A 16,152-nucleotide genomic window follows, 5' to 3' on the forward strand; every position below is an offset into this window, starting at 1 on the left:
GTTAGCTGAAGTGGTTGAATGGAATTACAGATTGACCTCAATTGATAATAAGGCACTTAAGCGACACCATTCAAAGTTATGATACCCCCCAAAAAAGGTACTTACAGCCGCTTTCCAATTTACGGTCACTGTAGTCCCCTTATGGTAGTTTATCCTTATGACAGATTGCAAGAAAACTGCAGCGTCCCCCATCTCTCTCACATATCCCACAGGGTTCACCTAACCTAACCTAATCAATCTGGCAATCCACTTGGGTTCAGTTTGAAGAATAGATGACCGTTATGACCAGGAGGCTTTTGCAGAATTATATCTGGTTCACCAGTTAGGACCTTTTCTGGAATAGGAGACCCTACTTACAGTTGTTGTGAGCTGCCTAGAGTTGCTTAAGATGGGCAGCTATATAAATCTTTTAATAAATGATATCTTATTCACCTTTGATTACTACAACTCATTCTATTTGTATCTTTTATGAATACCATCCAAAAGCTTTACCTAGTTTAAAATTCATCAGCTTAAGTACTGATTGTAAATCAAAATTCTACTTCAAGAACTACATTGCCAGCTTGCTTTTATATTCAATTCAAGGTTCTTTGCCATCGTTATAGCCCTAGATAACTTAGGGCTATACTATATAATAATATAATTATTATCTATGGAACCCTTTACTCCCAATGGCTTCTATCCAACCAGTAAGATTAGGAAGACTGACTTTGTGGTCTCTTCTCTAGAAATTATCATTTATAGGGGTCACAGGATCCAGACTTCTTGCAAGTTGCAGAATCAGACTAGCTTTCACCCTGTTCAGATTCATGAAAGCTAATAAAAATGGATTAGAAGTAGAATTAATATGGGTAGCAAACTTCCTTTATGGATTGTGCTTTGTTATCTGACTGCATCACAAATGCTGAAATCTTTTTTAATTTCAGTTGTAATACTAATAGTCTTTTAGCTGGGATGATGGTGATGATGATTGGACTGGAAAGCAATTATACTGTTGATGCTATTGAACTATTTATTTAATTATTTATTTTGCTATTCATGTACACATTTATTAAAGCATAAAGCTTCAAAATAAAAACTACGATCTATTTATCAACTGTCTCAATGTTTTTGACTGAACCTGAGCATAGTGTCGGAGAGCATCATGATCTTCATCTGCAGAAAACACACACTGGTTTGTCATCTTGGTCTTATCATGATCATCTATTCTTGTCCCACCTGGAGCTGAAACGGCACATTCAAAATAATCACACAATTAAATCTTATATTATCCACATGGGAAAAAGAGATAGTATTCATTTTATATATACATATAAAAATATACACACATACATACACACACATTTATTTATGTAGTACCGTATATTCCGGCGTATAAGATGACTTTTGAGAGCGATGAAACAGCCTCCGAACTCGGGGGTCGTCTTATACGCCGAGTCATAACGTTTATTTATTTATTTATTATTTCCGGCGTATAAGATGACGTTCTAGGCATGCGACTCGGTGTCGATCATCTTATACGCCGGAAATGACGTTATTTCCGGCGTATAAGATGATCGACGCCGAGTCGCATGCCTAGAAAGTCGTCTTATATGCGACTCGGCGTCGATCGTCTTGCGACCCGGCGTCGCACTCGGGGGTCGTCTTATACGCCGGGTCGCCTAATACGCCGGCATATACGGTATATGTGTTCAGAACACAGACATTTGCCATATGAAATATTATTACAAAAAGTTTTCAACCATGTAACTACGACATATGAATATCAAAAGTTATAATGACACTGCCTATAATGCAGACTCTAGTTTTATCTTCTATACTCAATACTACTTCACATATTTACAGTAATCATAGAAAACCAAAATTTCTAAAACAAACTTAAGATATACACCACACAAAAAAGAATTAGTTAGGAACAGTTCTTTAACTCTATGGCTAACAGAATCAAGAAGACATGTGGCTAGAACTACTTTTGATGAAAGTGTTGAAGTTTTGTATGTGACATACATACCTAGCATACTGCCAGCTATCAAAATATCAAACAGAGTGTCAGCATAGCGTCGGTAATCTAGCCTTGAGCCCGTAGCATCCAGAAATTTGGCTACCGCTTCCAGGTCGTCACCAGCTTCATTAAGACCTTGGACAATTGTATCCCGAAAGACAGTAGGCTCAAATTTTTCCTTTTCATCTGTAATAGAAAAGTAGTACTAATCAGTTTACACAATTTATTGCTTATCTATATTGACCATAAAGTATTCTTTTCCCATTGTAAGCATATGCTTATTATGCTTATTAATGCACAACTATGCTTATTAATGCTCTAGACCACTATACCACTGAGAATGCTACTTACATTGTGTTCCATTTCCTGCTATTTGTCTCTGTTACCATTAGTTTTAACTCAAATGCTTTTAGATTTATCTTATTATAGAATTCCAAAGCAATATCATACTGATTTTGCATACTTTCAAATTAATGATACAAAGAGAAATTGTGATTTTTTTTTTTTTTACTGAATCAACTTCTTAAGATATACTGGAAGAGTAATTAACATTTTAGATGACAGCATTCTTTCTCTACCAGTGTACTTGTACAATAATAGCATTAAATAAACTTAGCAATTACTATAAAACCTCTCAGATGGTTAGTCATACCAATTTTATATCTGAAGTTTTTTTTCTTCATATCAAGTACATATCAGATTAGGAACATACCTTCTGTTTCTATATAAAAGATATAAAATCTCTTATGTTTCAAAGGAATTATATTTAACATTATGTTTATTGAAACAGGACAATATTACTAAAATTTGAAATTAGTTGATTTTAATGTGTGATAATTTATATAGTTTTGCATAGAATGGGCAGCTATATAAATGTTTTAAATAAATCAATAAATATGCTACAGTAAATCATAATGTGCTTTGTTTTAACCAAACATAATACATAAGCAAACTTTTATGGTTTCCAACTTATTCAATGCTATGTGATCCCAGCAGTTGTTTCAATATATACCATTAAAGCAAATCATTACTTCATTATTTTGTATTTTGTTTGAAGAAAGAAATAAAACATAAAATACTGTATAATGTACTATTTCAGTACTACTACGATAAATTGTTAAGCCTACCCCTCTTTCTTGTTTTGAACCGCTGGCCTGTTAGAACCGGCTTCTGGGGCTTATTCATAAAATTTCTGGAATACAAATTTTAAATATAATTTTAAAACAGAAATATTTTAAATCAAAAGACCATTAAATATTACACTGAAAGTACAAATGATTGTATCACTGCATCTCTCAACTCAGCCCACCTCACAGGGTTGTTGTGGGAAAATAGGAGGAAGATAATGTATTGGATATGTTTCTGCCTTGGGTTGTTTGTAAAAATAAAACAGGATACAAACAAACAAAATAAACTTTGATTTAGGAAAATGACTGACAAAAGGCCACAACTGTTGCAGTAGAAAGACTAAATTACTTTGATTTAATGCTTTCACATTGTTTGTGGATGGCTACACTGATTCTACATGCAGTTTAATGGGGAATCATCCCAAGTCCAATTCTGCATTCCACATACACATACACTGTTTTCTTCATTATGTTCATCATTCTCATGTCTTAATATGTTCTTAATTATTCTTCCTGAGTAACCAGAGTCAGGGAAAAGAAAACACTAAAAATAATCATTAGAAATAAATCCTAAAAGTGAAATGGAAACAAACACCTTAAAAAATAACTAGGAGAAGAAGCCAGACTTATCACCTGTAGTGGACTTAACAGTTTCATTGCAAAGCAGAAGTACCATTCCAGAGATTATTTTTATTTAACATCTATATTTAGCTGTAAAATGCATCACACTATAATCTGCTTTAAACCAGGCTCTGTGATATAGCTACTAAAACGCTAAAACCAATCCTGCTGAAAGAGCAGCCAAATAAATTTAATTATAACTAGAGATCAAAGGAATAGTACAACGTAAGTGGGGAAGGCATTGCTGGATTGATGGAGCCTCACTTAGCTGTGAAAATCACATAACAATAAAGACACATTCAGTTTATTGCAGGAATAAAATGAAGAGTATTAATAAGTCAGATTTGTCAATCTGAAAGATTTGGAAAGTCAAGGCAGGGTGAAGAAAAGTGTATTTTGTAACCATTATTGGTGTACAAAAGTAATTCCAAGACAAGTAGGAACAGAAAAAGGGACTCAAAACTGAACTGAATTGAATATTTTCCTTGGCCAAGTGTGATCAGACACACAAGGAATTTGTCTCTGGTGCAGAAACTCTGGGCATACATGCAAAGCAACAGAATAATGATAATGTTAATAATAATAAAACCAGTAAGAGGGGGAAATAAGAAATACAACAACAACACTATAGCCATACTACATGGGTAAATACACATATACATATACACACAAATACACATTAGACAACACTGTGAGAATTAGTTCTTCAGCAGAGTGATGGTCCAATGCAAAAAAACTTGTCCCTGTGTTGATTTGGCCTACAATAGCGCTTTCCCACTGGGAGACATTGAAAGAGTTTATGTCCAGGATGTTAGGTGTCTATAGATACCTTTTCAACCCTCCCTCTGGCGGGTGCAATGTACAGATCTTCTATGGAAGGCAGAATTACCTTTAGACTTTAGAAAATTTAATATTTTTTTTTTTTTTGCTTTCAGGGGTTACTATCTACAATTAACTGATTTGCTATAACATTTTAAATATTTGCTGGGAGCTGTCAACATATTGCAAAGCATCTTACTCTTCATTTGAAGGTACACTACTTCACTACTTGAAACAGTGAAGCTGAATACCTGGTTCTTGCTTCAGGTGAATGGATGGTGTCTTTAATTTACACAGAGGAAGATTATTTGATTTTTTTTCAATAAGGTTATCTTCATTTGCTAATTTTTAGTTGGTGAAATATGCTAAATCTTCTGGAACTCACATTTAAAAGCCACTGGTATAAAATAAAACTTGGAAATAATGAACAATGGAATTATACACTTTGATTATTATTTTAAATACAGAGCCTCAAAGATTGCATTTATATATTGCCTAAAATACGATTTAATCATACAGCAAATTCTTGAATAAAACATTATAATATACTAAAACAAACCAAATAAAATAAAAACACATTGTGGCTGAAAGTTCTTAGTAAATACATTTAGGATTACATTGTGAATTCAAAATGAACAGACACTGGCATTTAATAGTTTAATTTTTATTGCAGTGCATAATACAAACTTCCTTAGCACATTGCTCAAAACGTGAAATAACAACCAAACAGCAGTCCAGATGATATGAAAAAAATTTAAAAAGTTCAAAGTGTAGCACCCAATATATTGCAAAAGAGCAATAAATGTTCAAAGTCAAACAGAAATACAATGAAGTACAGAAGTACAGAAGCAGAGCATGAACAGAGTATAGGGAAGGAAAAGAAACAGAAAAATATTTCTATTTACATGCTGGAATATGATTTAATGAGAGAGACATGAATGAAATAAGTGGTTAAAGACTGAAGAAAGCAAAGACAATAGGAAGCACTAAACAGAATTTCATTTTTAAATGTCTCAAAGTGGCATTTAATGTCATGAATAATTATGGGAGCAGTATTTTAATACAAGCATCTCCGATAAAATACGATCACTTAAAATTTTATTCTTCTGTTATTCTTCTGTTAATAAATGAAAAATCGTACTTTGGCAGCATTCTCTGTCTAACTAGGTTTGCAAAGCCTTCTTACAAACTACCTGGCTTTGCCAATTGGCTTGGGTCCCTGATAGGGGTGTGTTATGTTGTGGGTGGCTGATGGGGTACAGAAGATCCACATCCTCTTGTTACCCACCCTCTTGATTTCTAGCTATTTAATTTTCCTAATTTAAATCATTTTGAATTATGTTTACTTTTTTGTTCTAATATATGCTGTCCAGGGTTACCGTTAAAGGGAGCATCTCTGGTGAAGGGATTAAATGCATTTACAGTTACTTTTATTTTTAAAAATGAGAATGTGTAATTTATTTTCTCCCTTTTACAGAACAGAGTAAATGCCCCCTTGTACGTTCATACTTATTTTCAAGCTAATTTGATCCAGCTAATGGTGGTGATGGTGATGGTTTAGGAGTGGGGAAACCCTAAATTTTAGACTTTACAGATAGTCCTCGACTTACAACCACAATTGAGCCTCAAATTTATGTTGCTAAATGAGAAATTTATTAAGTGAGTTTTGCTCCATTTTATGACTTTTCTTGCTACATTTTTTAAGTGAATCACTGCACTTGTTAATAACACGGTTGTTAAATGAATCTGGCTTCCCCATTGATTTTGCTTGTTGCAGGGTTGCAAAAGGCAATCACCGTCATAAATAGGAAGCAGTTGTCAAGCTTCCAAATGTAAATCACATGACCATGAGGATGCTGTAATGGTCATGTGTGAAAAATGGTCATAAGTCACTTTTTTCAGGCCCACTGTAATTTCAAATGGTCATTAAATGAACTGTTGTAAGTTGAGGACTACCTGTATTTATTACATTTATATATTTATTAAATTCATTCATAACCTATCTTCATGTCCTGTGACCTATTTTTAAAACTTTTAAAAATATAAAACTTTGTTTTTATTTTGTACATGACAGTACCCAGCTGAAGAAAGTAGTTGGTTTCATAACAAGATCATTTATTTGTTTTAGAGAAGGCAAAGACACATCCCTTGGATGTAGGATATATAAAAAAAAACAGAAATGAAAAACAGAAGAGAACGTGTATATTTCAGCTACTGCAGGATATGCTGCTGACAGGGTGTCACCTGATTAACATGGAATGGAATAGAAAAATGAGCCAGACTGCCAAGTCTAGGGTTTCCAGCCCTGGCACAAGAATCCTGAATTGGCTTGTCAGACCAGAAGGCAGACTGCACTCTGAGTATGGAGATTCAGATACTGAACAGTGGAACATTATTTAATTAAAGGCTGCGTTTGGCAGCTGGAAGATAACTCATATGCATTCCAGTATAAGGAATTATGAAGAGGAAAATAATCCTTGATAAATTGTAAGCAGAAAGTAAGAATAAGAGAGGTAAGAAAATTAAACAGGTTAAAACATGGCATTATACTTCTTATCCTATTCTGTATGTTTATAAAAAAAACATACTGGTTTTGTAAATAATATTTTCACCTATTAGAGCACAGTACTTCACTAGTATAGGTATCATAGTATCCGACTATTTATATTATCCATGCTCTAATATTCTATAACTCAAAATGTTGTACATAATGGTCCTTTCTTGTAGATCCCCCATAATAACTCTGTGGGCTGTGCTGAGAAAAAGTGACTGGCCCAGAGTTGGTTAGCTAGCTTTCACACCTAAGAAAGGATTAGAACACATGATCTCCCAATTTGTAGTCTAACACCTGAACTATTATACAAAACCAGCTGAATACAGGTAGCTCTTGACTTACAAAAGTTTATTTAGTGACCATTCGAAGTTAGAACAGCACTGATTGTTTTTACACGACCATTGCAGCAGTCCCATTGTCATGTGATCAAAATCTGATCACTTGGCAACTGATTCATATTTATGATGGTTGCAGTTTTCCAGTCATGGGAAAATATTTTGCTATCTTCTGACAAACAAAGTCAATGGGGAAGCCAGATTCACTTAACGTTATTTAATGTTACTAATTTAACAACTACAGTGATTTACTTAACAACTGTGGCAAGAAAGTTCATAAAATGGGGCAAAACTCATTTAATAACTGTATCATTTAGCAACAGAAATTTTGGGCTCAATTGTACTCATAGGTTGAGGCCTACTTGTAGTCTTGTTCTAGGCATTAAAGCCAGCTAGGTGACTTTGGCCAGTCCCTTTCTCTTAGACTTAGACCTTGGAAGAAGGCAATGGCAAATCACTTCTGAAAATCTTGCCAAGAAAACTTCAAGACAGTTGTCAGAAGATAATACTGACTTGAAGAAAGAGAAAATAAAACAGAACAGAACAGAAAATCCCTATTAGTGCATTCACATAAAATACTGTACCTAGTCTACAACTAATATTGAGCACAATTGCAATATCTGCTAATTAAAAAGAGAAATAAATTAGCTAGTCCCTAGTTGTATTATTCTTTGTTTCCAAACATGGTATTTTTATAGAAACTTTAAGATCAGCCGTATTTGTAACTGTTAAAGGCCTGATTTAAGACTCCCAGGTCAAAGGAAGCTGTTAATACACTGCACTGAAGACCAGTTACAATCACACAATACAGTTGAAGAGAAATCATGGAAGAACAGAATGTTTGATTGTGCCAAAGTAGCAAAGCTCACAGATGCTGTCCCATGAGGACCGCGAGACTGTAGAAAAATCAGTAAGAATTTAAAAAGCTGATAAACATGACAAATAATTCATATGAGAGAGAGATGACTAAACTCGATGACAGAAAAGCTGACCTCTACTTTGAAATCTAAGAGGCTGAGAGGATGATCCCAAAGCAACAATGCTTATTTGCTTTGCCCTCAAATTAACACAACAGCAATCAAATGCAGTGACTACAGCTAACCTGGTATGTCAGATATGTCATGGCATAGTTAGCCATTGCTAGCCACAGTGAGTTAATTTTCTTATTTGAAAAGGGATGGAAAAAGTAACCTTTTCATAGGATGGAAGGAAGACAAAAATAAATAGGAGAAAAGGAAAAACCTCATTTAGTTTCTTACTTTCTTAAAAGTTTAGCTTTTATAAGTCATAGCCTAAGGGAAGAAAGAGCCCAAGCAGGAACTTCATCTGCAAGGTACTAGAAAAGAAAAGATGGAATATAAAATTCGTGATTCCAAGACTGCTTCCAACTTTCATTCTGAAGGATGAAAGTCTATGAAACGTCTAGCGGCAACGTGGATACTTTCCTGCACATTCATGATAAATTTGTGGAAGCCTACTAGGATACATTACATTAAACTGATATTGACAAAACAAGGAACTTAGCTGGATTCTCACTTGATAACAGATTTGGATCCATAATAATTAAAATGCATATATATATTATTGTATTTTTATTAAGAGAAAGACCCACATGAGTCAAGCTCAATTGCTGATGACTATAGGTATAGAACCATAAAACTTTCTAGCACAAAAGTGGCTTGGCCTGGATTTTTAGATATTCAAAATACTCTGGATTCTATTCAAAGGCAAATTAACATAACAATAGCGATGGAAAGAAATTTTTATATCTCCTTCTTTGTCTAGTTTCCACATGGCTTAGAAAGCTTCCAATAATCCTGGGATGTCCTGCAGAAGACAAAATGTGACTGGAAACTTTCCATCCATGTAAATTATTGAAGTTATTTTAACTCATAACATTTGAAGGCACAATATTCATTCTATATTATAAAAGTAGTTGCCTGCTTTTGATTTTCTTTTTCTTTATACAATTTTAATAATCCTCAAATGCCACAGAATTACTATTAAATATATTTAAGGATAAAACCATTTATTGATTTTAACATGGGCAGGTTTGAGTAAATTTTAGATTTTAAGCTGGATTTCTTTTGTTCTGAAAAAATTACAGTAATAAAATAATTATGCTTAAAATCCTTGCATTAATAAAATTTCATGATGAAAATAACTGCTTAGTCTTCACATGGCAGATATAAATAATTACTCCTAAAGAGCAATCGCGTGTGGTCCTCAAGGGAACTGCATCTACATCAGTGGTTCTCAACCTTTCTAATGCCGCGACCCCATAATACAGTTCCCCATGTTGTGGTGACTCCCAACCACTTATACATCACCGGGTGCCAAGAGCGTGGCCAAAGAAAAGGGGGGAAAAATGGCAGACAGCCTTGTTTGGCGACCCCCGTGAAATGGTTGTTCGACCCCAAATGGGGTCCCGACCCACAGGTTGAGAACCACTGATCTACATAGAGGGAAGTGTGTAGTGTGGTGCCCCAGGGCTCTGTTCTGGGCCCAGTGCTCTTCAACATCTTCATCTTGGATGAGGGGATAGATGGGGAACTCATCAAATTTGCAGATGACACCAAGCTGGCAGGAATAGCCAACACTCCAGAAGACAGGCTTAGGATACAGGAGGATCTGGACAGACTTGAACACTGGGCGCTATCTAACAAAATGAAATTCAATGGTGAAAAAAGTAAGGTTCTACATTTAGGCAAGAAAACCCAAATGTACAGATATAGTATAGGGGTACCTTGCTCAATAGTAGTAACTGTGAGAGGGATGTTAGAGTCCTAGTAGACAATCACTTAAATATGAGCCAGCAGTGTGCTGTAGCTGCCAAAAAAAGCCAACACAGTGCTAGGCTGCATTAATAGAGGGATAGAATCAAGATCACGTGAAGTATTAATACCACTTTACAATGCCTTGGTAAGGCCACACTTGGAATACTGCATCCAGTTTTGGTCACCACAATGTAAAAAACATGTTGAGACTTTGAAAGAGTACAGAGTAGAGCAACAAAGATGATTAGGGGACTGGAGGCTAAAACATATAAGGAACGGTTGCTGGAATTGGGTATGTCTAGTTTAATGAAGAGAAGGACAAGGGGAGACATGATAGCGATGTTCCAATATCTCAGGAGCTGCCACAAAGAAGAGGGAGTCAAGCTATTTTCCAAAGCGCCTAAAGGCAGGGCAAGAAGCAATGGATGGAAACTAACCAAGGAGAGACAGTTAAAACAATTAACCAGTCGAACAACCTGCCTCCAGAAGCAGTGAATGCTCCAACATCGGAAGTTTTTAAGAAGAGACTGGACAGTCATTTGTCCGAAATAGTATAGAGTTTCCTGCCTGAGCAGTGGGTTGGACTAGATGGCCTTCAAGGTCCCTTCCAACTTATTATTGTTGTTGTTGTTGTTGTTGCTTGATTTTTTTTCCCTTTCTGAAATGTATCTCTTATAACATTTTTCCCAGTATAAATAATATAAATCCAAAATCCAGTGTTCCTGAAATTATGGAGGGGCCCAGTCCCTGCAATTTATTTTTTTTAAAGCATTACACACAAGTCTTAATTGTGCTCTATCTAATTCAGCTATAAACATAAGCCTAAGCCTAAATTTTAAGCAAAGGAAAGAAGTTTATAGAAATGTATTATTTTATTATGCAAGATCCCAAAACTGAGAAGCTTGCTTGGAAGTATATTCCAAAGAAAGGAAGAATCATTATCTAAAACTAAATGCTTAACTCTTGACCCAGAATATTACTCTTTAGAAAAATACTAACTTTATTCTTCTCTGTTCTAAATAATGCCAATTCAAAGTTATCACAAAAGTCATTAGGCATGGCATGAAGAATTATTTCAAAACATTTTCATCTGTGCCAAACTCATAATTAAGTTTCACTGATTATCCAGGATATAAGAAAAAGACTTTATTATTCTTTATCATTTCCTTTCTCTAATTCAAAAATAAAACAAAATAAAATGCAAAACACTATTTTACTGTTTTTTGTACCTATTTCATTACTTCAATATGAAATATATATATATATATATATATATATATATATATATATATATATATATATATATATATATATATAGTAAAGAAATAAAATGAACACCAGGGTAATAAAAACTGTAAAAGTTTTTAATTAATTAAAACTATAAAAGTTTAATTAAAAGCGCCAAGCTTTCGCCGTCACCTGCCGGCATCTTCAGGGCTAGCGCGCCAGTGAATGAGGAAGTCCTTTATAGGCGTGTCAAGGTTTGCGCCCGGCTCCTTGACCTTGTTATCGGGCCTGATTGATTCAATTGCGTACGGTTAACCTGTTTTTCCTTTCTCTTTTTGGTTGCATTTCTATCTTCATCCATCCTTATTTCTTTCAACCTTGGGGTGGTTGGGTGGCAACTCCAGTTGTTTCGGTTGTCTTTGCATTCTAATCCCCCCCCAGGTTCAGGTGATAGTGCACATTCCACGTTCCTTTCACAGCCATATCCTACCCAATTGTTCCTTTTAAAGTAACTTTCCTTTTTAGTCCCAATACTTTCATTTTTGGTGCGCCCGTCACCAGCCTGAAGATGATGAATGGGACTTCATCGAAACGTCGCCAAGACACTTTCAATTTTACGCGGGAGAAAACCCGAACAACCAAAGACCTATATATATATATATATACACACACACACACACACACAGAGAGAGAGAGAGAGAGAGATGCATATACACATATATGCATATACATACATACATACATACATGTATGTATGTATATATAAACACAAACTAGAGATGAACACAGAGTATCTTATATAGAAGGGTAAAAAGCCATTGTACAAAATACAGCTCTTGATTCCTTTTGTTATATTTTTTTTTTGCAACAGGACTGACATTTTTATCCAGTATTTATCTTATTTTATGTATCATTTGGGTGACAGCATTAACCTGAAACATATTTTTACTAGGAAAGCTAATCAATAAATTAAATACATTTTACTATTTTGGTGGAGAAGGCAATTATTTGGGAAAAAATTAACTGACACGATTTCTCCATTTACCAATTATCTTTCCATAGCTATATTCTGAACAAAAATAGCTATTTTAATGGTATATCTTTCAAGTAAAAATACTAATTTTATGTTTTTAACGTAAAACACACATATACTTTATAAAGGAACAAAGAGGCATTTAATCTGTATTCTTGAATTAAGAACAAACTGTAGTTACATTTATCATACTTTAAATAGAGCGTGGGAAGTACTGAGTAGTTTAAGTCCTATTCCAAATGTGTAGGCCTATTCCAAATGTGATTTAATTTGAATCTAGACATATAATTCATTATAGTTGAATCAATATTTGCTATTATTATTTGCCAAATACTATTATTTGCTCTAGATACTTAAAATAATGTTTTAGTGTAGAGATACTTATAAAGCTTTATACAATTTTATCTTGCAATCTTCAGTGGCATAAGATTTGTACTTTTGAAAAGAAAGCACAATGGAAAGGAAGCAGTACTAAAAAGACAATCTTAAGTTTGTCCAATGTTACACAATGGAGAAAGATTAAGATAATAACAGAAGTTGCAGTATCTGCACTAGGCACTACACTGTGTAGCTTAATATAGAACATAAGGACAGGATGATGAATTGCCATTTCAGAATATTATTAGGAAGAAAACAATAGTTGAAAACTTTAATCTATTTGTTCCAAATTAAACATGTTTATCAATCCACCTATGAATAATCTTCACTTCACTGCATATCTGGTTTAGAATCATGCAACTATGTGTTTTTCTTAAATAATGGTCCAAGAATGATAAAGTACCAAGAAATATTATACAAAATGGAACAAATTATCACAAGTGACAAATTCATCTAATAATATAGACCTTAATTGTGGTGGATTACAGATCTTATAGTTTCCAGATAAACATAACCGCAAAGTATAAAAGAGTATAATCCTTTATTACAGGGGATTGGTAACTTTCAGGGAGAACAGCAAGATGCTCTAGCTCTTTTCGTTTGGCTCTGATAATCACCTTTGATCATAGTTGCTAAAAACTGGTTGGTAATATAAACAAAGAACAAAAAACAAAGACAAACAACTAGAAGATCCTTGCATCACTTGAATTAGTGTTGACTTCTAAGACTAGAACTCAGTTTCCTGGTTTCTGGTCTACTACACAAACTGGATCTTATCTGATTCAGAAGGCTTTACACAGGTTAGGGTAGTAGTTCTTTCCCTCATCTCTACCCATTTTTGCAGCTCTCCATGAAAATGCCTGGCACATGATATTGGATGTGGAGCAACTTGGATGCAGATGTGCATCTACTGGAAAATACTGGTCTTGTGTAATTAGCCTAATACAATCAATAGTATAAAATGCTTCTCAGACTTATTTGCAAGCTATAGAAAAATCTCTAATAGCCAAACAAGAATTAAAACTGACAAATAAAATATTAAAAAGTAGTTGTATGTTTTACTATATTGTTTAATAAAACCAATGTTAAATTATATAGTTTTAATATTGCATTTGTGAAACTTTAAATGTTTATTTAATAATATTTATGTAGGTCAAAGAACAAAATCCCTCTTCCTCTATGTTTTTATTCTTTGATATTATGTAGCATTTTATACTACTACATCTGTAAACTAGATGGTCATAATTCTAGGTTCCTTACTCAAAAGTCTCTGCTTAATATTTTATTAGAATCTAATGAATATCTAAATGAAAAAACTCTTACTATAGACTAGATCTCTTAGCAGGAATTAGGGTCTCGATAATGAGATTTCTCTATAACCCTGTTGAGCATTGGATTGGATTTCACAGAAGTATTTCTATGTTCAAATCTCTTCTGTGCAATAGTTTAGAATACGGCGCTCAAAGTCATATTCAGAAGGTATTCCACTAAATAAACCATATTGTAAAATAGAATTTCTACTAACCCATAGCAAAAAATAAAAGAAGCAAGAAACCCTAATTTTATAAATCATCTAGATTTCATCTAGACTTCATCCTACATCTATTCAATCTCCTCAAAAAATCTTAAAATCTGAAATCCGTGACTTTACATTACTGGTTGATTGCTACAGTATCTTTCAGTGGAATAGTAAACCTTGTGAACAATTTTAATAAATGTTATTTTTAAGCTGTTTGTCTTCCCTACCCAGTTAAGGCATAATAAACTTGAATGCCTTCAAACAAATCCATAGAAATTTAAATAGGATGTAAATTTATTTTTTAAAAAAAGCATTCAGAGTGACAGAGATAAAAAGTTTCAGTTTGGTACAAGGATTTTTCAAGACATTTGTTATCCCCCAACTTACCTTTTACCACAAATCTCAAATCACTTTGAAATATATTTAAAAAAAAAAAACACCTGTACATTAATGAATTACATTCCAACTATACACTGGTTCCTTTTGATAGATGTAACCCACCTGACAATTCGGAATTTAGCCAAAATGGAATTTACTGTCAGATAAATAATCTAATATTTGAGGTTATCATAAAATGCAACACATGAAATTTATACTTCTCTAGTTGAGATTTCTTGGATGCCAAGGGCGCTTCTGCAATAAAATTGCATGCCCCGCTGCCACCCAGAGAGACACAGTTTGGTTTTAAAGACTCCCAAACCAGACAACCATCGGACCGTAGCAGTGCAGACCAGCCAGCTTTCACTGCCTCAAGCAACCCGTACCTGCTTTTGGGATATTACAAAATATCAAAACGTTTCCTTCGTTTACAACCGTTTCACCAAGCGCAGTGCCTTCCCAAAGAGATCAGAAAAAGATGAAACGTCTATGATTTCCCTCCAGTACTACTTCCGTGCCCAACACGTTTCTTAGCATCGTATTTTAGCAAGCAGTTGGAAACAGTCTTGGGACCGCGAATTGTTCTTTTCCCCTCCTCCAAATCCCTATTACGAGGCCTTTAAATCCCCACGCAAAGACAGTTTCTGGCCCGCTCTCCCGCAAAAGAGGCTGCACAAATGAAAGCTTTAAAAGCTCTCAGTGCTGCTTCCAACCCAGCATGTTCTTGTCCCGTGTCACCTTGCTAAAGTCACGCACGTACACCTCTTCCACCACAAAGTTCCTCTCTCCTCCAAAGATATTCCGCCGCTGCTGTTGCAGTCGCTTGAAAGCCTTTAGCCCGAAGCCTGACTAACTGATAGGCTAAGGAGTCAAACCTGTCGGAAAAGACAAAAGTCTTTCTTTTTCTATGCCCTTTAAAGCCAGAGTAATTATGCCTCCTGCCGCAGCAACAACTTCTTTTGTTCAACTTTTTCTCCTCTTCGCTTTCTGACCTTTTTTTGCTCAAGGAGCCGCTTCCCCACAACCCAACATTCGCTTACCTGTGCCGGGGAAGAGGCTCTGGTCTAAGGAGAAGCAGGAAGACGCAGACGAGACCAGCGTCCACACACAATGGAGAAGTGAAGAGCGCGCACGCTGACACCTAAAAGCAGTCTGAGCTCCGCCTACTTCACGGCTAGACCGCACCATTATAACCAAAGAGGGGGAGATTAATCATAGTCAGGAGCGGGATGGCCAGTTTAGCATATTCCTAAATTGCTACTTTTAGTTTTTTCTTCGCACATATATTTGTGACCGACCAAGCCGCTCAGGTGCCGCAAAGCGATGTATTATTACCGTGTACATGTCAACCTGGCTTTAAACCTCCCCTCTTCCCGGTGACA

At 34.9% G+C, this 16,152-nt stretch overlaps 1 protein-coding gene across 3 annotated transcripts in view; it reads right to left on the minus strand.

Moving 5' to 3' along the window:
- Positions 1–15,928, minus strand: part of BZW2 (basic leucine zipper and W2 domains 2) — a 47,619-nt gene extending 31,691 nt beyond the window's left edge. For 2 of the 3 annotated variants that reach the window (XM_039332747.1, XM_039332727.1), the window contains exons 1-4: positions 15,811–15,928; positions 3,130–3,194; positions 2,012–2,188; positions 1,121–1,224 (exon numbers count right to left, since the gene is read on the minus strand). In XM_039332747.1, the coding sequence (XP_039188681.1) occupies positions 1,121–1,224; positions 2,012–2,188; positions 3,130–3,187 (339 nt within the window). In that variant the 5' untranslated portion in view covers positions 3,188–3,194; positions 15,811–15,928. Of the gene's footprint in view, positions 1–1,120; positions 1,225–2,011; positions 2,189–3,129; positions 3,195–15,508; positions 15,531–15,810 lie in introns of those variants that run through there. The other variant, XM_039332738.1, reaches the window with a different exon arrangement.
- Positions 15,929–16,152: the final 224 nt, after the last annotated feature.

The sequence above is a fragment of the Crotalus tigris genome, unplaced genomic scaffold (genome assembly GCF_016545835.1).
Source record: "Crotalus tigris isolate CLP2741 ecotype Arizona unplaced genomic scaffold, ASM1654583v1 scf7180000017624.2573661763:2888555, whole genome shotgun sequence".
Lineage (NCBI taxonomy): Eukaryota > Metazoa > Chordata > Lepidosauria > Squamata > Viperidae > Crotalus > Crotalus tigris.